This window comes from Aethalodelphis obliquidens, unplaced genomic scaffold (assembly GCF_003676395.1).
Source record: "Aethalodelphis obliquidens isolate GAN/ISIS:26980383/991018 unplaced genomic scaffold, ASM367639v1 scaffold22, whole genome shotgun sequence".
Classification (NCBI taxonomy): Eukaryota; Metazoa; Chordata; class Mammalia; order Artiodactyla; family Delphinidae; genus Aethalodelphis; species Aethalodelphis obliquidens.
Genome location: NW_020837966.1, coordinates 19,647,872 through 19,672,292, shown reverse-complemented (window position 1 = coordinate 19,672,292; position 24,421 = coordinate 19,647,872). Strand labels below are relative to the sequence as shown.

Sequence of the window (24,421 nt, the reverse complement as noted above, 5' to 3'; positions counted from 1 at the left end):
TGAAAGTAGCCATACGAAACAACGAATATATACTGTATAATTCCATTTGTGTGAAACTCGAGGAAAGACTCATTCAGTCCACAGTGAGGGAAAACAAATCCGTGGTCTCTTAGAGCTGGGAGTGAGGCTTGTTTGGAAAAGGACACTAAAGAACTTCGGTTGGGGGTGGTGATTACACTGCTCTATATATTTGTCAAAACAAACTGTACCCTTAAAACCACGTGCGTTTTGTTGTGTAAATTGTATCTCCTTAAGATTTGTCCCAGGCAAAGATTGTCCAAGTCAACAGAGCTCAGCAGCGGTTGCTATTTCTAGCAACCACACCCCCAACCCTACCCTTTTTGGGATGTTTGGATGGCAGGTGATTAGGCATCTGTAAGCAAGCAGGGAGTAATTTTTGAGATCCCACTCTTCTTTAGTGCTTTGGGAGCCGTGGAGAGGGCGCGATAAAGTCAAAAGGAACAGTGCTGTCGTTGCTCCCCTCCACCACAGGCTGTTTACTCTTTGGAACATGCACTCAGCCTTGGCTCTTGTACCCTTATTCCTTATTCCAGAGTCTGAAATCTTTTCCCTTTCCCTCCACAGAATGCCAGAAAAATACATTGTGTGTTTTTAGAGGACACTTGTCTAACTAACTGGAATCTTATTCCACCTGGAATTTTCACCTCTCGCCACAAAATGTTTGATGATGAAGTATGTCTTTAGAACACAAAAGTTTTCTGTTAGTAGAGGCAATAGATAAGGGGTTACATTCTGAGAAAGTGTACTCCTTATGATATCCAGAGCTCTCACTTGCTTAGCTATCACCCAACTTTTTTTAGTGGTTATGCTGTGTGGAATATAACGCTGATTGTGATAATATGTAATACGTAAATGATTCATCACTTCGAATGATTGTTTTGTTCCTTCTCTAGCTGGACTGTAAGGGTTTTCTTTGAGTATAGTGCTTAGGAATGTAAAATAGTCCAAGGAACATTGGATCCTAAAAACTTCTAGACTTTTTGGGATCAAGGAAGGGTGGGGGCTTGTCAAAAGAACTCAGCCTGAAGGAAGAGCTCCTAATGGCCAAAGCTGGAACAATTTAAGCAACAAGATAAATTACGATAGAATTGGATTTTAACCCATAAGATAAGATAAATAGCCATGAATTCATACTGATAAAAATAATTGAATAAATGAATGAATTTGAAGAGACAGCTCTTACTTAAAGAAGAATTCCAGTTAATAAATGTGGAAGACCAAATCACCATGGGGCCAAAACAAAACAATGGCAGTTTTGCGCAGTCCACGTTTGAATGCTGAAGTTAGTGGGTGAAAGTTTGAGAAGAAACAGCATATTGGTATATAGAGTCTCAAGGTAACTCTATTAAAGTCTTTTATTTAATAGATAATAACTTTAAAGTGGAGAAACCTGACAGACACTACCTTAGTCACCTGGTCATGGTTAACATCGGGGATAAGACCTGGAAACATCCGGGACCCCTTACTGTGATGCAGTCAGGAGAACGCACGTCTTTTCTTTGGAATCGTCAGAATGTATAACCTCATTCTGGTCATGAAATAAACCCAAGTTGAGGGACATTTCTCCAGAACAACTGACTAGTGCTCATCAGAAGTGTCCAGGCCGTCAAAGACAAAGAAGCTGAGGAGCTGTCAGAGATAGGAGGAGACTAAACGTGAGGAAAAACAAACTGCAGTGTGGATGCCTAGATGGGAGGCTGACGGAGACAAGGACTTTCGTGGGGAAACGAGTGCGAATCCAAAAAAGTGTCCGGTTTAGTTAAGAGTATTGTATCAGTGTTAACTTTTCTGGTTTTGATAATTATCCTTTGTTTATATAAGATGTTAACATTAGGAGAAGCTGAGTGAGGGGTATGTGGGAAGAACTCTGTGCCATTTTGCAACTCTAGCTTAAGATGAAACATTTAAAATTTTGTTTTAGACTTTAAAAAAGAAACCTTGCAAAATCTCCATTGTACTTCTGCAAATTAGTGAATCAGATGTTCAGCAGATCTTTGATGACAGTGCACTTGCAGCAATGTAGTTTAAGAAGAAAAAAGTCCCTTTCAGACAAAGACATTTCAGAGTCATTTTTGGCACACACAGGCCTTACCTTGTTGGAAACTTACTACAAGGCATGCAAATTCGCTTACTTTGATGCCAAAGGGAGATGCTTCAGAGTGGAATACCAACTTGAAAAAAAGTGCCTGTAACAGAATGATGATGCAGATACGTGTGTGTATGCAGTATACCATCGTCCCAGTTTAAGTATCCCTTTTTATAAGCTAAGGATTTAGATACATCTGTGTAACTGGAGAGCTTGCTGGTAGTGTGAGAATCCCACTTGATTCCACAGTACTTACTCTGGTGATAATGTGGTTTCTCTAAGGTTAAGTAAGCAGACTTATTAATTATGTCATGCTCTGTGAAGTCAGTTGTTACTACCCATAGATCTTTTTTACTTTGATAGAGAAACAGAAGACCAAGAGCATTCCTGAAGGACTTAGGCTTGACTTCCTAAGAATTTTGTCCTAATTCCCTAGCCCTAGATATTTAAAAATACAGGCACTGCAGTACAGAATGTCATAGTCTGCATTTTTCATACCTGTATGGTTGTGAGTATAGGTGGGGTATGTTGAAGTAGTTGAGATATTTGAGGTAAGAGGAAAGGTGGAAGGGTGAAGGGGCACATATGTGATCTAGTGAAGGAATGGAAGAGAAACACTTCGTTTGGAAGGGCACCTCCTTGACTGGCAGATTCAGAGACCTGTTTTCAAGTTCTCATTTGCTGCAGTTTTCAGTATTACTGACTACTTCATGAAAACTTTCTCCGGCTCTCTTTTTAGTGTTTTCCTTTGTTTTCCTCACTTTCACTGGCTCCAGTTGGATTCCCTTTCTTCTCAAGGTTCTTTGGGTTGGACCATGTGGCTTAGTGGAAGGAGCATAAACTTAGTGTAAACTGCTCTAGCCTATTGGCTCTAGGACCTTTGAGTTTTGATTCCACCAAAAACATCAAAAACTTGTGAGAATTATGAGGTGATACATGTAAACACTCAACACAGTGCCGCCTCATAGGACGCATTTCATCTGTTAATTTTCTTCTTCACCTCTTACAAACTGGGAGCTGTTCTATCTCTGGGATAGATAGTTATTATATTCATTGAGAACTCTCATGTGTGAGGCTTTTTGCTTGGTCTTGGCAGTATAAAAGAAGAGTTATACAAAGTCTCCCAGTTCTGAGGCCCAGAGAAACTGTTTAGTATTAGAATACAACGTAATGTTACATGCTGATACAGCATCTGCTGTCTGCACCACATTGTTAGACCGTACTGTCAGGGAAACAAGTAACTATTTTGAAGCAAGTTTGGAGAGTATAGCATAAAATGTAAAAGGTGGGGACTGCCTCAGAGATGTATATAATCTTGTGGAAAGAGACAGATAAATAGGGTAATATTATAATGTAGAACATTAAGTGGTAGAGGTATGTCACGGTCGTTTGGGAACCCTGAAAATCTGACCACCAACTATTATTTGCCAGGAGAAGTTGGGAAAGCAGTGGCATATGAGCTGGGTCTTAAAGTAGGTATGAGTTTAGCAGATGAAGTATGAGAACTGACATTTCAGAAGCTAAGGGGTGAGCAGATAGGCAAATACAGCCATTGGTTTTGATATCCCCAGAGGTCCTGGAACCAGTCCCCCTCGGATACCGAGGGACAACTGTATTGATGGCATACCTCAAAATATTCTCATATTTATTTAAGTTTCTATTCCTATCCAAAAAATTCTAATTATTTTCTGGAATCCTGAGAAATGTTTCATCCGTAAGTAGCAAATATGACCAACATTTAATTCAAAGATTTACTGTATTGTTTAAATTGGTATATGGATTCCCATCTTCAAGCTGTGCCACACTGTCCCCCTGTCCCAGCACAACAAAGTCATGTATACTGAGTTGAAGGAATTCTCCAAGCCAGTGCTCATGCCTCTAGCCAGTAGCTACTGGTGGTTTCAGAGTCATCACCTTCATTTACATCTAATTTTTCAACCATTTGAAGTAAATAAAATACCCTAAAATTTTCCTTCCTTTGCTTCAAATAAAGACTATGATTAACCTGAAACGCCTGAAGTATAAGATGATATTGTCAGAGTCGTAAATTGTGTAGAGACCATTAGCTAGTCTTCCCTCAAGCATCTGTTTGGTGATTGAACTGACTGGTCTTATGGTATTATACACAGAAGTTGTTTTACATTTTACCTTGGGTTTTTCCCCTAGAAAAGGCTCTGCGTATTAAAATAATGTTACATAAGATCTTGAGAGAATGATATGTTCCTGACCAAATGTGTGATGCTTAGCTATGTAGAATTACCAAAGACATCCTGTTTAATCATTGTAACTGATCTATCTTATGATGGGTATATCTCCATGCTGCTGTGCAGTGTACAACTTTAATAAAACTTGCAAAATGTTTGAGAGGAGTGATCATACAACTTTATTTAAAAAAACAACAACAGGGCTTCCCTGGTGGCGTGGTGATTGTGAGTCCGCCTGCCGATGCAGGGGACACGGGTTCGTGCCCCGGTCTGGGAAGATCCCACATGCCGCGGAGTGGCTGGGCCCGTGAGCCATGGCCGCTGAGCCTGTGCGTCCGGAGCCTGTGCTCCGCAACGGGAGAGGCCACGGCGGTAAGAGGCCCGCGTACCGCAAAAAATAAAATAAAATAAAATAAAATAAAATAAAATAAAATAAATAAACAACAACAACAACACAGTATCAGCATATTAAAAGCTCTCAGGATTCTTCTTTCCAAATCCTCCCCTCTTATGACCCCAACCAGTTAGAATGATGAATATATTATATATGTTTTTGGTAGATATCTTTGGATAAAATTCTGATGGGTCAAGTGCTATTTTTTGCTGCGCTGCTTTCCCATGTTTATAAATGTTTCTACTCCTTTATATTATATTCTTCTGTAGACCAGTGTTTCTCACCTGGGACTGATTTTGCCACCCAGGGGATATTTGGCAGTGTCTGTCAGAACTTGGGGATGGGGGCGCCACTGGCATGTGGTGGGTAGAGGCCAGGGATGCTGCTAAACATCCCACACTGCATTAAGCACAGCCCCACAGCAAAGAATTACGAGTTCTAACATGCCACCAGCGCTGTGGTTGAGAGACCATGCAGTAGACATCCTTCCAAAGTGATGATAGGCTTTTAGAAAGTTTTGACTACCAGCGATTTAGGAAACCCATTATAATTTGACCGTGAACTAGCCTGTTTGTTATAACTCTTATTTTCTAGTACATGTTTTTGTTTCGTTTTAAGGATTAGGTTTGAGGGAATCCTTAAGATTACCTTAATTTAGTCCAACCCTCTAATTTTACAGGTGAGAAAACCAAGACCTGAAGAGGGCAACTGGTTTGTTAGATCTTGGATTTCTTTAAATTATCTAAATAGTGTTTTTTTTTGGGGGGGGGGTTCCCTCTGAAGAATTACAAATTCTTCTGTGTGCTTTGTAGGTGCCCAGTTTTGTGACATGAACTGTAATTTCAAAATGGTTACGTGCATTTTAAATGGGATCTCTGACAGCTATAAAGGAATTTTCAGAGCAGATTGGGTTGCTTTAGTATAGTTTCTTGGAGAAAGACTTGATACATCATCAAGTTTATTTGCATCTGAAGATATATGGTTTGCGAAGAGATTTGTAGTGTCTTGTGATCCTTCTTAAAATCATTTGCATGATTTATAAGGTAATTTTGTGTATCTTCTGGGGAGATTGGGAGAGGTCATATCAAAGTCACTAAACCAGCAGTGTAGTTTGTAGAATATACTTAACGCAAACTTGCCTGTATGTTAAGAACAAATAACTCTCTTGTTTTTATTAAATATTGAATACAAGTATCTGAGCTGAAGGAGCCATAGAGATTGCTTACTTACTCTATTCTGATCTCTTTTATCAATGAGGAAACTGCAGTCTGGAGAGAGTATGTAATTCATCCAAGGTCATGGAGTTAGATTCTAAAATAAATACAGAAAGCAGAGGAGAGAGCTGAGGCACCTCAACCTGCTAAGTCCTATGATCCAACTTGTGTGACAGGGAGCAGCCCAGAAAACACAAGGGACCCTCAACAGAGATCTTGGCCGTTGAAATCTAAAGCGTCATATTTTATCAGCTTCTTGGAAAAGAAGCATACACCCGTACTCAGAGTGCAGAGCGCCTGCCTTGGCATAGAGTAGACACCAGGAAAAGTCTGTTTGATGAATTTGGAAACATAAGCCCAAATGCCGGAGGTGAAACCAGGACAAGAGACAGCACGAGGAATGTTACATCTCTCTCTGCTCCTTTACTCAGATGGGCTTCCGGAAGTAGGGATGCTGGCCCAGAGAGTTGGGATTTGGTAACCTACATGGACTTCTCCTCCTCAAGGAGGCGGGCGAGGGGAGGTGTGTCTCCACCACTTCTGTAGTCACAATACAGCAGCTACTGTAATTCTCAGACTGCCTCAAGCCTGGCAGCGATCCTAACACTGCTCAGAAGAAATCCTCAGCCAGCAAAACACCTTTCCAGTCTTAACACCAAAGTCTTTTACTGTAGAATAAAATTTGTATTGAAAATTTGGAATGGCAGGTATCGGAAAGAAATGGCAGTTAGCCATCTTCAAAGAAGGTCCATTTTGAAAACAATTTAGGAAACATTTTTCTTCACATGATGTCAACTAGTCCATTCTTTGTCAGTGGATTTACTTTGGGAGAAATGCTGTGAGAGATCTAAAGGGCATATTTATTATGGGACATTTACTTTAAATATTTGAATGACCACAATGAAATTCTGTTATTTTAGGCACCACAGGGGAGAGGAAATGGAAGGAAGCCAGATTTATAGTCTGTGGTTGAAATACTTTTAAGCCTTGTTCTTGAAAGTTGTGCTTGTGTTTAGGAAGTTGAAAATTTTTTCTTTTTCTTTGAAATGTTTTCTTAAGCTGCGTTTGGAGGTGATGCTGCTTTTCATGGTGGTGGGGTTTTTTTGTTGTTTTTTGTTTGGTTTTTTTGCAGTTTTGCTGAGCAAGAATTTAAGCTTGAGTTGTTTTAGAAGTTGTCTTCTGAAGAAAACCTCTTCTTTCTTTACCTGTGATGAAGCAGCAGACTTGCACAGTAAAATATTTGTCATGGTCCTAGGGTAGCAGCTCTCCAGCTTTTTGGTCAGAGGATCTCTTGCACTGTTTAAAATTATTATGGACCCCAAGTAGCTTTTGCTCATGTTGGCTATACCTGTAGATACTTTCCACATCAGAACTTAAAACTGAGCAATGTTTAGAACACAGGAATATACAAACATACATTTCATTAGCTCTCAGAGCAGTGATGTCACGTGTCATTTAGTCTTCGGAAAATGAAAAGGCAAGTATTACTGTGGAGGTAATTATTATAGAAATAGTTTTCGCCTTGTGGACCCTCCTCAAAGGTTCTTGAATACCCCCAGGAGTCTCTGGGCCACACTTTGAGAACCAACCTGGACTAGGCTCTCTCTCCATTGCTGCCAGCTTCGTTTATAAAATAAGGGTTTTGTTTTCAAGAGCCTCAACCACTTGTAGCTCCTTTTACTTTCTGAACATATGTTCCAGAGTTGCAGAAAAGTTACAGTGCCAACAGTTACTGGTGCTCAAGTACTTTTTAAGTAAGTGTGTTTTCAGAGCATAAGAGACATTTGAATACATTGATAATTTTGAATCTGTAGTAGAACATTTCAGATTGTGCTGTTAAGGATGCTTGTGTTAGTTCTCTTGGAGCCAGTTGCTTCTAACCAAGTTGTATCTGGTGAGTTCGTGCAATACCACGTATAGTATTGTAAAATTGAAGTCCGGTAGCCTCCCCTAAAGGCATTCTCTTTTAAAAGGAATATCTGCAAAACCAAAATTCTGTCTGAAGTAATGCAGAAAAACTGACAGCTAAGTCAATGAGGATCCTTAGTGCTGCCTCTGCTCCCAGCCAGCATGATTAACTTAGGACACTAAGCTATGTGAGGGATTTCTGTCTCTAGAGCCATTTCCATAGGGCAGAGCTTAGCAGCTTCTTTTATTTGTAAATATTTCCATTGCCCTCCCTGTGTCTGTGGAAGGGTAGTAGATGCATCTACAGCTGGAAAAGTTAGTGCTTTGAAACGTAGATATTACTTTTAAGGGGAATTATTTTGTGGAATATCTGCATGTTCTGTGTACATGTACTATGACGAGCTAAGAGAACTTTACCTCCTTTAATCTTGAGTTCAGCCCTGATATATTAGGTGTGGTCCCATTTCCATTTTGAGTAATTTACCCAAGCTCAATAGCAGAGTCTGGATAAAGTCCAAAGGCTGTCCTAACTCCAAAGTCTGTACTCGCCCTATTTACCTGTGAAGGTGAGGATGGAGAGATAAGTGGAATAAAGGGGATGGCTTGACGGTTTTTTCTTTTCTTTTTTTTAATTTGATAGTTGGAGTCCGAATTAAGGGGGAAATTTTAGTTTTCTGGTACAAGGCAGAGTGGTTCTCCTGAGTCCAGGATGTATATTGGCAGCAAAGAGTAACCTAGAAGATGAACTCAGACCCCTTCAGGCCACCCAGTGGCTCATTGTAGAAGATTTGAGAAATTTCATGAAAACAGGTGTTTACATGAGAGGCCAAAGAACTATTTAGGAGAGAAAAGAACAGCAAGAAAAGATACTATTTGGGGAGCAGAGAGAATTTAATAATGCCACGCAGTGTATGATTGTAGCAGTGAAGGTCACAGGGTCATAGAAGTTTCGTATTGCCCTGGTGTAGCGTGGCCTGACTCTGTGGCAACAGCAGCTCTGGGGAAGGAAGGCCGTGAGTATTCATCTTTCCAAAGCAAAGCCAGCTAGGTCTGAGTAATGTTGAAGTGAGCCTAAATCAGCAAGCTGAAAGAGCATCCTAGTCACTGGGACTGACAACTAGTACAAGGTCTTATGTTTCCTGCGTCAGGGAAGAATCTGACTGGAGCTCTTTTTGTGGTTTCATCCCATAACTGAACAGATGAATATTTGTCCATTGGTCTCTTAAGATGATCAGCCCTTTAAAATAGTGGCAAAGTAAGTGCTTACCTAGAAACTCCCTGGGAACTTATTTACGAAACTAGATTATCTGCCATATTTCCTCATCTGTTATTCTTCATTGGGCTGGATTGACTCACCTGGGTGATTCTTAGTAATAACTGTACTATAACAGTGAATCAAATATGAAAAGGTACAGAAATTTTCATGAGATTAAAACCCTTTGTTACAAAACTCTCAGCCTAGCATGGTACACCTGAAAGACTACCAGACTAATTGTCTCTGGTGTAGTTGTAAATCCTCTCTCTCTTTTTAAACTGAGAATACTAGTGGTTGTGTAACATACCTTTTAGAATTGTTGAGGATAAAGTGAGGCAGTAGTTGCTAAAATATAAGTATAGGTGGAGGGGAAAGAGCCCTAAAGTAGCCTAATTACTTCAAATCTGTTCTACCTGTGCATGTCTAGAGTTTAAAAGAAGTCTTGTGTCACCCTTTGAGATCTCATGGTCATTGATGTTGGAGCCAGAATCCTGACTTCTGTGTTCACAGCATTTCTCCTCTGCTTTATCTTTGGTATGTAACTTACAATGGGTCAGCAGCGGGTGGGTAAAATGAACAGAAAGCGAGTTGCTCTTGTAGGGCCTCTTTTCTGTTGCGCTCACCGAAGCCAGGAGCCAGTAGTGTGTGGTTGGCAGTGTTGCTGGGACAGACCCTGAATCTTAACGCTTACATGGCCTTGGAGCTAAATACAGGCAATAGCTGGCGTGAAAATGGATTCGCAGCTTCTTTTAACTTGGAATACATATTGTATGCAGACAGAGATCAGATTTATTTACCCTAATTATGGCTTTAACAGGTACTTCTGCAAAGAAAAAAAGTTGTGCAGTTTATAACGCATTTTACACATTTGGCCCACCCGCTTCCCTGAGGTTGTATTTTCTCATCCCATTTCATTTTCAAAATATTTTAGTCGGTAACGGCTGTGCAGAGTACTCTGCTGTGTTCCCAGCTGGTGTGTGTTTGTGTGCGTGCGTGCGCACGTGTATCGGGGGCTCAGTAATACAGAAGTTCAGTCATTGGTGGGGAGGTGAGATGCATCCTAGTTAGTCCAATGCGTACGTGTAGAATAACCTTTTGACTGGAGGGACGGGGAAATGGGTCATGTGGAGAAGCCTCCTTTTAATTACAGAGCCATGATGTGATCTCAGAGACTCGTGGGCTCCTGGTAGAGTGAGCTGAATGGACAGGCATTTTCAGAGTAGTTCAGTCCTGGAAATTGCTAATTTTTCAACCAACAGATTGCCAAGGCGAGGAAGGGCTTGGTGGGGGAGGTAAGGGCGATGGCAGAACTCAAGGGCAGTGTCAGTTAACTTGGCAAAGATGTTTTGTAAGTTGCAGGGTACTTTTTTTTTTTTTTAATGGATAAGTTGATTGTGTGATTTCAGAGCCTTTAGGGTATTTTAACTGAAAATGGAATTCCATAAGTGGACAAAACACACAAATGTTAGTTTAGGAAGAGCTGGACATAATCAAGGAAAAAAAAGATTTGTTATTGCTCTTTGTTGCCTGAACTACGAGAAGATGGCTTTGTCCTGTTTCTCTTTGTGGGAGCTGAGATACAGAAAAGCACATGAGAAATGATCACAGATTTCATGTTCCCCTGAGCACACAGTGGAGAAGGAAAGTGTTGTATGGGGGAAACATATGGTTTGCCCTTGTTCCCCCAGAGCAATCCAGGAAGATAGCTTGTTTTTTGCTCTCATTTGTGTTTGTGTGAAATTTTTCGTTTTCAAAAATTAAGGATGTCCCTTGATAAAGATTTGCTTCACTTTGTGGAATCAGTTCTTCTCTGAAATATTAGCTGTTCAAATGCAAATAAATAGACAAGATTTCCTGATGATGTCTATTACTGAAATGTCACAGCAGATTTTCCTTTGTAAACTCTATTGGAAAAGCAACAATAAAGGTATGAAACAATTTTCAGAAGCCTAAAAATTTTTTATTAAAAAAATACAGTTTTGAAGAAGATAGCAAAAAACTTTTGTTGGCAAACGTACTTATAAAGGAAACCAGGCCCCATGTTACATACTGTATAGTATTTCTGGTCAAATAGGGCTTTTTGTTTGTCTGTTTTAGTTGGTGGTGATTAATGGGCTTTGAGGTGTAGTCACCAGAAGCAATAAGCCATGTTCTTTGATCTAATGTTTTCCCCTGTATTGGGAAAGCTGTTAATTGCTAGTTTAAGATTTGTTAGTTGGGAAACTTAGGTAATTTTGGAGAACCCCAGACTCTCAGCTCCGTATTGAAGAATTGACGTCCTGCAATATGCTGGAAATTCTGCCCATTAAGTGAGCTATATACAGTGTGTTGTATGACACTTAAAAGACTGCACTGAGCAGTGTAAATCTGTGGGAAGTAACTATTTCTCACTGATCAGCAGTGTTAAATATCATGATAAGGGTTCTTTCCTTACAGGAAATGTTAAAAGACATTGGAAAACATACTTTGCCATCTCCTCTCCCCGTGCCCTTTTCTCTCCCCTTAAGGACAACCAAGTAGTCCTCTTCTTACCCCAGTGAAGATGGTGGGGCTAACGAGAGTGCTGGAATTCTTGGGCAGGTATCTGTTGAAACCGTAGCCTGAGTTGACCTGGGTCTTCCATCCCTAGTACCCTGTGCCCCCTCCCCGCCCCCCGACACACACAAACGGTGGGGAGACTCATTTGAAGTTACTTTCATAAGAGGAGTCTTCGGGAACTTCCCTGGTGGCGCAGTGGTTAAGAATCCACCTGCCAGTGCAGGGGTCACGGGTTCGATCCCTGGTCCGGGAAGGTCCCACACGCCACCAAGCAGCTAAGCCCGTGCACCACAACTACTGAGCCTGCGCTCTAGAGCCCGTGAGCCACAACTACTGAGCCCGTGTGCCACAACTACTGAAGCCCGTGCGCCTAGAGCCCGTGCTCTGCAATGAGAAGCCCGCACACTGCAACAGAGTAGCCCTTGCTCGCCGCAACTAGAAAAAGCCTGTGTGCAGCAATGAAGACCCAACACAACCATAAATAAATAAATACATAAGAGGAGGCTTTGAAAAGTTCAGGTGGATCTGGGTTTAAAAATCCCAGTTTAGCCACTTACTGTGAACCTTAGACAAGGTTCTTGATCTTTCTGCTTTCAGTCTCCTTAATTGGTAAAACAGAGACAATCAGTTGTGCTCTGGAGGATGCTGTGCTGACTCTGGCTCCGTAGTGTGCCTGTCCTGTTTTGGCTGTGAGGTGGTCCTGGCCTGCTGCTCAACGGCAGTTCACAGCATCTAACCTGGAGAACGCGGCCAGCTGGGGTGCGGCGTGCGTGGCTCTCCGTGGAGGTGGCACGTTCCCATCCTCATGCCGTCAGAATGCTCCGGCCTGGGAATAAGTAGGGGACGGATGGCAGGAGCTGCCACAGCAGTTCTGGCAGGGTGGCACCTTTGGAGGGTCTCCCACCGACGACCCTTCTCACTTCTTCACCTTCTTCAAAGGTACGCATTGTGTTCAGCAGCAGTGCACCATTTCAAAATGAATTCGGTGCGTTTCCCCACCTCACCCCGTTCCCTGATCCGAGAAGGACTGTGGGGTTTGTTGGGGGAACTAGTTTGAAAAAACCACTCTAATAATTAAAATAATAGATTCCCACCTGTTGGTGAGGGTTTTTGTGGGGAAGGAGCAAGTGATGATGGAAGAATTACTAGGTTGTTATTTGAGGACGCTGAGAACACAGACGTACTTGTGAAACAAAACAGGTGCTTTTAGCAGACATCCCATATTTCTTGGTAATAATCTGATCCCAGTGAGCCTTGGGTCCTTTTCATTTGTGAAGTTTCAGTTTGGTTGCCCATTAGAGAGGAGGCACACTTCTTTCACTATTCTAGTCAGACATCATTTTCTTAGGAACAAGTGAGGACATCCGTGCGGTTGTGCACACGTGCTGCATTTGAGGTGCAGTTTATGTCACCGTGTGTGTGTATACATACTGTCCTACAGATGCTGGATTGTGGTGCGTGCACTGAAAAATTGAGGGTTTGCTTGCCCTGCTGAAATGTTAGAGAGTGGTCGTCCACGGGAGGAGTACGAGACAGGCACCTGGCCTGTTGCCCATGCTTTGCCCATGGCCTCGGCAAGCCGCCTGTGAGGGGATAATCCATCTTGGATCAGCACGGCGTCTGGGTGGTTGAGAGCCGCTTGCAGGTGCATCAGGTGCCTGCCATTAGGGGCTGTTTGTGAGACGAGGGTGACTTCCTTTCCTCTTTGCTCTCCCCTAGCTCTCTGTTCTGCTGGTAGTGCCAGCTGCTCACCAACCCAGGTACCACTTCTGATGTCCATTGCTTCAGGATCTCTCCTCTGATCTCTCATTCCCATATTCTGCCAATATTCTGCCAATAATCCCCCAGTACCTAGCATCCCTCCCATCTCAGAAGAAAGTCTCTGTTCCTTTCCCAGTGCTTTGCTTTTTTTTTAATTTTTATTTTATTTATTTTTTTATACAGCAGGTTCTTATTAGTCATCAGTTTTTTACACATCAGTGTATACATGTCAATCCCAATCCCAGCACTTGTTCTTTTTTTTTTTTTGCGGTACGCGGGCCTCTCACCGTTGTGGCCTCTCCCGTTGCGGAGCGCAGGCTCTGGACGCGCAGGCTCAGCGGCCATGGCTCACGGGCCCAGCCGCTCCTCCGCGGCATGTGGGATCTTCCCGGACCGGGGCACGAACCCGCGTCCCCTGCATCGGCAGGCGGACTCTCAACCACTGCGCCACCAGGGAAGCCCCCAGTGCTTTTCTTGATTGTATGCTTTCTCTCCTTTGCCCCATGGCTAACCCCTCTCTTCTGCCTGCCTTCAGTCTTTCTCCCTCTTCAGTGTACAACATGATTTAAGCCTCCTGTTCCCAAGGAAATATCCTCAAACCCTGCTGACCCCTTTCTGCAGTGGCAGGGCTGTCCTTTACCTCAGCACCACAGTTCTCAAAAGGGTTCCTGTTGGCCGCCTCTAGATTATTCCTCTGACATCCTGTAGTTCCTTCCTCTTTGCAGCCCTGATAGTGTGTGGCTTGCTCTCCTGAAAGTCGGCAGTTGACTTCTTGATCACCAAAGCTTGGGCCCTTTCCTCAGTCCTTATCCTACTTTGTCTTTCTCTGAAATTTTCGTTTATCCTTTATTCATCCAGTAGGTAATTTTATTGGGTACCTGGTACTGTGCTGAATGCCATAGAGAAGGCTGATTAAGACACGGTCATGCCATTCAGGAGTGCACATTTGATTGACAGTTACAGTGCGGCGTGCTAACTGACATCATAGAACTCTGTAGGACATGCTGGAGTGAGGCAGGCCCCCCTAACTCAGACTGGGTGGGCCTGGTGATGGGGCCGGGGGTGGTTTCTCTGGGGCAAGCGTCTGGTGTGCCACGTGCCGTTGGTTCTTCTCGCTGTTGCAGGTGGTCTTGGACTGGTGTCCAGTTGTCTTCTCTTGTCAGACTTCCATGCAGTGAAGTACACATACTGGCTTAATTGAAAGTCTCCCTCAAGGTGTAGTTTTTCATAAAGTTTTATTTATTTATTTAGTTAGTTTTCACTTGGCTGAGTTATTTCATTTTGACACCTGAGTATTGGTTAGTATATGACAGTTTGTTTAAACTCTGATTTAAACTGCTTGGTAATCCCTGTAGACAGCTGGTCTGTTTGTGTTCCCTGTGAATACTTGTGAAATAGTTTGTAGTGGTGATTATCTTCTCTGTAAGTATTAACAGATACACTTCCTCTTTGAAAGAGAAGAATGTGTTAGAATGGCTGCTGCTGCCTTTGTTAGAACCTGTGAAAAAAGAATGTTACCTTTCACCTTTCACTTGAGGGGCGGGAGTTTAGAGTATTAAGTACCTTCCTCCCTTTATCTCGGGGCACTTCACATGTTTGAATCCCTTGCTCAGTGGCATGTGAGGCTGCTTGTGGTCCAGCCTGAGGTGACCGTACCCGTTGTGGGCTTCGTCGTATGCCGCCGTAACCAAGGCCTGTGTTTGCTGCAGACCAATAGGAAACTTGCTCTGGGATTGCTCCTTTGTTGGTGTGTTTCCTGCAAAGCCACACTATTGTGGAGCCAGCACTGAGACACTCAGAACAAACCCAGTGTCTTCCCCTAGCAGGCTGGCCTTGATGAAGTCAAGGAGTAGGTGTCTGTCCCCTCCTCGTCCTGTATTTCTTCTTCGCCACATCACACCTCCTCCCAAGAGGTGCTTCAGTAACTGTGCTTAATTTAGGAGCCAGCGTGTCCTGTACCTAGCAACTCTTTTTGTTTTCTTGAAAAAAAAATGGCGGAATTATTTAAGAAAGAAACTTCTGTTTTGTTTTTCGTAGGCTTTTTTTTTTAATTTTTTTCTATTTCCATTCTTCCACCGCTGGCTCTCTCATTGATGAGGCAGACCTTGTCTGTCCAGTTATTTTTCTCTGGCCAGTGCCTTCATCGTTGGGAACAGAGGGGGACGTGGGGTCTGAAGGGGATCATTACATCATGGCAGGTGGTTGCTTCACCTCATTAATAACCCACTTAGATATGTGTTTTCTACCTTGTACTTGGAGAATTTATTATATTGTAAGTGTCGATCTAGATGCTAACGTCTTTGAAAATTAATAATGTATAGAAATAGCGCCTAGGTTTTCCTTTCTCCCTTTGCCATTTGGGTCCGAATGGTCATGCACTGTGAGAAGCGTTTGGCACCGTTTAGAATTTGTAAACAATAGTGCTAAGAGCCAGTGTCAGTTGGAGACTGGTGCAGACATAATGGTTTATGGCACAATGAATGTATCACTTGTCTAAGATGTTTTTATAGTGACTTTGTCTTCACCCCCTTGGAAGCTCGTATGAACCACAGTTACCTTTTATTGCTCGATACGTGTTGTCTGTGCCAGTCACAGAGCAGCAGGGGAGCAGACCAAGTCGGAATAATTAGATTGAGGAGTGAATGTCACACTTCTAATTTCATTCTCTTTTCAAGGGATTACCAGTGTCCATTTAATAAAATGAGATTAACCCTCTGCGGCAGAAGTATTTGAAAGCTGTCAGTCAGTATAATCTTGACAGCTCAAAAGAAGTAGTGTTCTCAGAAGCTGCTTCTCTTAGAAGCAGCGTCATGTTTTAATTGGCTGAAAGTCTTGACTGCACAGGGATATGTATGTTTGTGTGAGCGCGTGTGTTTATGTCATTAAAGGTGGATGTACGGAGAGTGGATTTGAAAGAGGAAAAGTTTTATGGACTTAACCATACTATCTGGAAATAATAAAACACCATATAATTTAGTTTGAGTTGCTGGATACCAGTAATAGAATACCTAAAAATTATGAGACCAAAATTTTAAAATTAAAGAAACAGTTAAAAAGCAAATAATGAGACATCTTTTCTTGAATGTTTTAGAAAACCTCGGATCAATTCTCAGCTGGTGGCCCAGCAAGTGGCCCAACAGTATGCCACTCCACCACCCCCTAAAAAGGAGAAGAAGGAGAAGGTTGAAAAGCAAGACAAAGAGAAACCCGAGAAAGATAAAGAAATTAGTCCTAGTGTTACCAAGAAAAATACCAACAAAAAAACAAAGTAAGTTCTTCAGTAACTCAGTAGAGTACTATGTTATTTTGCAGGTGAATCAAAGATGTCTTTTAAATGCCTCTTTTTCTGTCTCCCCATTTAGACCAAAGTCCGATATTCTGAAAGATCCTCCTAGCGAAGCGAACAGTATACAGTCTGCAAATGCTACAACAAAGACCAGTGAAACGAATCACACCTCAAGGTATTTGAAACTAGAGTGAAATACCACGTCGCTGCCCTGATTCACCTGCTCATAATCAAGAGTCAGGGGTGGTTTTGTGCCTGTGGGTTTGTAGGCTAAGAAGGGGTGGGGTGAAGAGCTGGGGCAGTGGGACTGTTAACTTTCAAAGTACATGCACATAGATATGAGCTGCTTTTATATCACTGAGTCCAAAACAGGAGAAAGATAAATTGATCATAATTTCGCAGTGATCCGAAGCTTTGCTAACTGATTGGCGGTTTCGTTTCTTGCTGCGCTTCTTAGTCGGCAGATATGGTAGTAAGCGCTGGTATCCGTGCTGGCGTTTTAGATTCATTGCCACAGCGTCATGCAGTCTGTGTGTGTGGCGGGGTGATGTTGGGCCAGAAGTCCTTTGCATCCGTAGCCGATTTCATGGGCTCTTCCCCTGTGGTGTTGCTTTCAGGCCCCGGCTGAAAAACGTGGACAGGAGCACCGCACAGCAGTTGGCAGTAACTGTGGGCAACGTCACCGTCATTATCACAGACTTTAAGGAAAAGACTCGCTCCTCCTCGACCTCCTCATCCACAGTGACCTCCAGTGCAGGGTCAGAACAGCAGAACCAGAGCAGCTCGGGGTCGGAGAGCACAGACAAGGGTTCCTCCCGTTCCTCCACGCCAAAGGGCGACATGTCAGCAGTAAATGATGAATCTTTCTGAAATTGCACATGGAGTTGTGAAAACTATGAATCAGGGTATGAAATTCACATCCTCCACCTGCCCATGCCGCTTGCACCCCTGGAGAATCTTCTGTGGACATCGACCTCTTAGTGATGCTGCCAGGATAATTTCTGCTTGCCATGGGCATCTGGCCCCCAAGGAATTTCGCACCCTGACGATTACTCTTGACACTTTTATGTATTCCATTGTTTTATATGATTTTCCTAACAATCATTTATAATTGGATGTGCTCCTGAATCTACTTTTTATATAAAAAAAAATCTGCTGTGCACAATTTTCCATGTACATTACAACTGGTTTTTGTTTTTGTTTTGTTGGGGGGGAGTGGGGTGGGAGGGGGAGGGAGCTTTTATTTATTGTGTTCACAGACTCCATCCTTTCAGCATATCCTTTTAAGTTTAGTTCTTTCTTCCAGTTATACTATGTACTATCAGTTTTGATATAACTATATATATATAAATATAAAATTATATATAAAGGGTTATTTGAAACCAATCCATGGCAACGCTGGTGCTTGATACACTGTGAAGTGAATACAACATTGAACAGTTACAGATCTGGGACGGTCCCTTCTATGAAAGTGCTGAAATTAAGTTAAAATCAGTCTTACGTGAAGTATGTTCCAACCCACGTGGGAACTTGACTTTCTCATCTGTCTAAAGAGTACTGGACGATAGAAAAATATATATTTTTTAAACAATGTGATCTCAAATTAAAGACTGCTCCAGATAGCCTGCATTTGCGATGGAATAACTGACAAATCACAAGTGGTTTAGTTGGGAGGGCTTTGATCAGTCAAAAGTAACGAAACTAGCTCCAGAATGCCAAGTATTCGTGTAAATTACGGTTACATGTTAACATTGCTGTTCTTACATAAGCATTCATGAAAATATGGTATTCTGTAACTCGAATTCCATCCATTTTCCAGACCTCTACTCATGTCTGAGGTAAATTGATAAATTGTCTCTTAGTTTTAGGATTCAAACTGTGTAACCTGTATTTTTCGTCCATACAAGAAGCAAATCCTTGTCTCCACTTTGCATGTGGTGTTCTGTTTAATGGAACTTTGTTTGCCTCACTTCCCCTCGTTTCCCTTACCCTACCCCTTCAGTTGTGAGAATTCTTTTTCTTTCTTAAAATCTAGTCTTGTTGTTTTACTGAACAAAGGTTATCAACCAGTACATCCAGTCCCCACATGGAGCTTTTCAGTGTTGGGAGACATGTCTCAATTCCCTGCTGTGGGAAGGAACTCAGTGGTGAATAAATGGTTGAAGTGCTGGCAGCCAGAGTTGCAGGGAAACCTCCTACTTCCTGCGAGCCTGTGATCTTTTTCTTCCTCAACATAAAGATGGCTTGAGTAAAACTCTCTTTTAAAAAAGATTCTTTTCACTCTCTCTTTTTAAAAACTGTCTTGCAAAAACAAACAAAAACGGGGAAAAAAAAAAGACCGCTAATATGAATCCACCCCTCCTCATTTTAAAAATGTTCTGTTTTGCTTTGTTTAGATTTAGGGTCTGTCTTCTCTTTGACTCTTACATTCATATCTGCAGAGTTCATAGACTTGAGAGTCATTTCAAGCATGGGAACTTGATGTCACCTTCCTTTATTTGACGGTACTTCTGGGAGGGCAGCAGATTAGTAATGAAACGCCACATTTTGGTGTGAAAAACCTGGTTTGCTTAAGAATAGAAGTAACTTCTGTCTGTGGAGGCAACAAGTAAACAGAAAAATTAACAGCTTGATTTGAGTAGCCAACAGGAAGGCTCCTTTCACATTTACATTAAAACTATTCCTTAGTCACTAATGTACCATCGTTTAAATTCTGCTCTCAAAGGTATAGATGATAAAGCAGTGCCACTTGTTGCTGTGGTCCTGTACTCAGATGCACGGACAGTGCGCCCCCTCTTTTCAAAATACTGCTTTCATCTGGGATGCAAGCTATACTTACCTTTTTAAATACATTTTTAAAGTATTTATTAATGAACCAAAGGAAATCAGATGCTTTCTGTAAGCATCAGGATATAGAATACATAGTGATTTGACTATGAATTTTAAATCCACATTTTAATATTAGTGGGGTATTGCAAAGACATTCCTTCTAAAGTTTTAATATTCCTTTTATTAAGGGTCTCAGGGAGGGTGAATTAGTCAGCCATATTTATTTTCCAGAGGTATAAGGAATTGCTAAGTTTTTTAATTAACTTTTTAAAAAAATTTAAAAGTCACCAAACTCATGTGGGTTGCACTGCTTTTGAAACCAGTAAGTGTTGGTTTGCACTTTGTTCAGAAACACTGTGTACTTTTTCAAAATTAGTTTCATGTAAAGTGATTGGACCCCGAGATTAGTGGGAAAAGCTGGTTCACCAGCTACTCAGAGGCTGCTAATTGAGTCATTGCCAATGTCTTGGTTTTTCAGTTTTGCCTCCGTGATAAAGAATAAATTAAAGAATGGGGAGGGGTGAAGGAAGGGGGAGGATTGCTTTAGAACAGGTGAGAGGATGAAATGGCCATTTTGGTAGAAACTGCAGCGCACGGTGGGACTGCTCTCAGCAATCAGATGTTCTTGGGCCCATCCTTTAGCTGCTGTTGTGTGATTCTGTTACGGTAGTGAGGTGGTAGGTACTTTAGGCTTTTAATTTCTGAAATTGATGACGTCCCTCAGGCATGTATTCTGGAAATGGAATTCCTGTAACTTTCTGCATTTGCAGTTTGCCCTACAATTAGTAGGCAGTGTGTAAAAACACTAGTGTAGGTGATAAAGATACATACTAAAAGAGGACCAGAAATACTTGGTATTCAGCGGCACAGTAAGCAGGTTATAAAAACAAACAAAAGCACAGTGTTACGCTTGCAAGTTTCCATTTGTTTTAATACCACACAATCCTTCACACTCGTGCGTGCGCGCACAGAGCTTATCTGACCTGCTCTGCTTGAGTCATGCAGTTCAAAAAATAATAATAGTAATATTAAGGTAAAGACATCTTGACACCCACAAAAAATTTTAATCAAAATCTTTCAGTTTCAATCTGGATATTCAAAACATTGGCAGAAGCTTCTGTGAGTTTAGTTCCACTAAGATGTTTCACCTGCCTTATCAAGACCATTCTCAGTCTACTTTTTTAAGCTACCGTATCTTAAATTATTGAAAATTTATTAATTGCTGACTATATAATAACCTTTGCTTGTATGTAACCGAAAATGGTTTAAGAGCCAACATTTAGAGTATGACAATGGAGCTGAACAGTTTTTAATGCGCAAGCAGTTCTGTTCTTGTGTATGACTTGTAACCTTAATTTACTGTGTAAAGATGGTTACATTATTTCCTTAGCTTTGTTTGTTGGAGACAAATAGAGAATGCTTGTTAAGTATGTCAAAACATAATCTTACCTTGTGAATTTTTGTTAATGTATTATACGAGCTATATTTTTCATTTGCTCAGAAAGACAGCTTGTATAACGCTTTTGGAAGTTCCTGCTCTGTAACGTCTTTAGAGCTGACAGTCTGTTAGGTTTGTTTTTTTTCTTCATGCTAAAGTGTTGGTGGTTTTGTGAACTGGTCAGAAATTCACAGGTCTTAAATGTTTGGGGGAAATTTATATTGGACACTGCTCTTTGTCTAGCAAATAAAAGATGTTAATATATTCCTGTTACTGGCATGTGCACGACTATGTTATTAGAAGCCACTTTATCGTTTTCCTGCTTTAAATAGAAATGTCTATTTATGAATTCTGCTTGTAGTTTTTTCACAAATAAAATAGTAAAATTTACATTGAAATCTTTATTTTTGTCTGTGTAGACTTTAGCCCGTAGGAAAACAGTTAACTTTTGTACTCAAATTCTTCATTTGTGTAATATTCCCCGTAGAACAGGAGGCCAAGAACTTGAGTTTATCATATGCTGAAGTTAATTTGGGTGTCTCAGTGCACGGCTCAGAGCTGCAGCAGAAAATATAATGGAACCAAAGAATGGCCGAACTTTGGAAGAAAGCGAGCTAGTGTCTGTAAATGCATCCTTTGAGGTAGGTTGCAGTGATTTAAGGAAGGAAGTGGAGATGATGGGTAACGATGATTAATTCAGTGCATGACTGAAAACCCTCAGAAGACAACCCATTTCTGGCCAACTGCAGTTAGGTAAGTTGTGACTCTGATGTAAAGGAAATGCAGTGTCAAACCTAAAAGCCCCACAAACAAAGCCGGCTTATTGCCCGGGGCTAGGGAGACTGCTGCTGAGACAGTCACTTCCAAAGAATGTGGAAGTCACTTACAGCACTCGTAAGAGTCATCTGTGATTACTGTTCTTTGGCCTGAGTCTGCACTTGAACTAGCACGGAGAGGAGGAGAGTATAAATGGTGCAGGACTGTAATTGGAAAATGGGTTTGTCCTGGTAAAAGAAAACTTAGCAAACTTCATTCTTTTTTGTCTTTGCTCCTGGCTCCTCGGGAATCTTGGAAAGGATCTGGAAGGATCGAAGAGCAGGGAGCAAGTGGTGTGTCTTTGATGTTTCCCAGTGCTCTCAGATAAGTGATGGGCTGTACCCTGACCGGTCAGCTTTCCTTGAAACCTGAGGAGTCCTTTTTGAGGGTCCCTGCTGCCGCAGCACCTTTTGAGGAGAACGGAGGCTGCTTCCCACACCAGATGGAGGTGTACCGCAAGATGTTGGTCCCTACAGTGAAAGTGCAAGGATGTCTTTTAGGAAGAGTGGATTCCTTCCGGTTGTGAAGATGAGAAGAGAGGGGAAGGCTTCTTCCCTCCTGTCTTTAGCTAAACCCCAGCCTTGATACCGCATGTCCAGACCCCTACTGAGGAATACCGTGGCCGGGGTGTGACACCATCGAGGTAAGAAGCTCTTGCTGAATTAATCTTGGTCAAGGGTAGGATGATGTCTTCAGCCAGGAAGTGACCAGGCCGTGCTCTGCTTTCCTTGTCCTGTAACATGGAAACAAGGGCAGCGAGGAGAAGAGGGCTGTCAGGGAGGCCCTGCATCTGTTTCATCCTTGACCTCCCAGCAGTTCTGAAGAGCTCCTCTGAAATTTTAACATCATAGCAAGGAAAGCTTCAGAGCCATTGTCGTGTTAGGCTTAAATGCTCTTGATCAAGGTCTTGTTTGTTAATCGTCAAGAGAAGCCAGGTTCTAATCTGGCTGCCCTTAATGACGTTTGTCAGGAAAGGACAGTCTTCATCCCGGCAGCCTGGGCTCTGTAAGCACAGTGGAAACGAACTACTGAATACTGCAGGGAAGGCTCTGATTTCTCTAGAAGAGATCGTAGGCCATGTCTAGAGAGATTGAAGGGAGGGGGCTCAGGTCTGGGTAGACCCTAGAGTGAAAGTAGGCATCCAGCTGTTGTGTTCTGCCTGGTCAACCTGCCTTCTCTCCAGGCATAAACCGCAAGGCTGGGGCGGAAGCCAAGCTGTAAGGCATCCAGTGCCCGGTTACACATCCACCGTGGTTCTGAAAAACAGCGAATAGGGCAGAGTGTGGAGACAAGGGCACGGGCTGAAATTGGTGCACGGGTGCTTTTGACCTGGACCACCCACCCTGTTCTCCCCACCTCGAGCTTGTGCCAGGCATCACAGATTGATCACGGTACTGTTTTTCAGCTGAGTTCAGCCTCTGAAACCTCAACACAGCTCTCAGGCATCCTTAGCCACAGCAATCGGGGAACCCTACAAGGCAGTTTGGAATCAACCGTTCAGTTGTGGAGCACTTGCCGGAGCCATAGGGATTCCAAGCAGAAGGCAGCCGAGAGGCTTGAAGGAGTCCAGAAAGAAGAGAACAAAATACCCAGCACCGACTCGTTTTTTTTTTTTTCTTTTTTTTTTTTTTTTTTTTTTGCGGTACGCGGGCCTCTCACTGTCGCGGCCTCTCCTGTTGCGGAGCACAGGCTCCGAACGCGCAGGCTCAGCGGCCATGGCTCACGGGCCCAGCCGCTCCGCGGCATGTGGGATCTTCCCGGACCGGGGCACGAACTCGCGTCCCCTGCATCGGCAGGCGGACTCTCAACCACTGCACCACCAGGGAAGCCCCAACACCAACTCTTAACACAGTTCACAACGGGACCAGAGGAGGAGGCCGACGTTGAGCACTGTCGCTTTGAGTGCCAGACCAGCGGCCCGCCATGGAGGCTGGACCAGGACCTGCCCAGGCTGTCACACCGGTTCTGCCAACTCGGGGACTCTCAGATGACAGGGCAGAACACCAAACGGGTGTGATTCCTGGAAGCAACAGGATACACCTTTGGAGCCAGAACTGGGTGAGACTCCCACCTCCACCTGACTGGGTGACCTTGGGCAAGTCAGCTTCCTCAGGCTCATTTTCCTCACCTCTGAAGCAAATTTCTCCTGCCCTGTTCTCGGCTCCGAGGGGCCACGGCCCAGCGACCCAGTCGTTGCTTGTATTTTGTTATGTTTCTAATAATGGAGAGCAAAACTTTTCCCGAACGTTCATTATAATGCTTCATGATGTTAACACCAGGAATGAATGAGAAGGGTTTGTTTTGTTTTGTGATTGTCTTATCTTGTTTTTAAATATCTCCTTTATCTGTCTGTCTCTCTCTCTGTCTGCCACTTCCCACCATGGAGGCCACATTTGGACCCACGGTAGCTTTGCAAGGGGATCGCTCGTCTCACCTTCAGGTACCAATTAGTTGCAGAGATAGGAGCATTCAGAGCTGTAAACCGGAACTCCCACCACAGAAGAGGGAAGGTTCTGGCGCTGTAATTGCAGATGGGGAAATCCTCCTGGAACATCTGCGTGCCAGCATTGTGGCCTTGGCGGGGTGCCGGCTCTCTCCCTGTGGGTTTGTCCACCGTCACTTAACCAGGGAGGATTTAACAGTCTGCTCCGGCTGTCAGCCGTGCTCTTGA

At 42.8% G+C, this 24,421-nt stretch overlaps 1 protein-coding gene across 1 annotated transcript in view; it reads left to right on the top strand.

Annotated features, from left to right (window-relative positions):
- RYBP (RING1 and YY1 binding protein) overlaps positions 1-21,324 on the top strand; it is a 75,414-nt gene extending 54,090 nt beyond the window's left edge. Inside the window, exons 3-5 of the mRNA XM_027121401.1 lie at positions 16,473-16,649; positions 16,744-16,842; positions 17,285-21,324. Of these exons, the coding sequence (XP_026977202.1) occupies positions 16,473-16,649; positions 16,744-16,842; positions 17,285-17,537 (529 nt within the window). The 3' untranslated portion in view covers positions 17,538-21,324. The remainder of the gene's footprint in view (positions 1-16,472; positions 16,650-16,743; positions 16,843-17,284) is intronic.
- Positions 21,325-24,421: the final 3,097 nt, after the last annotated feature.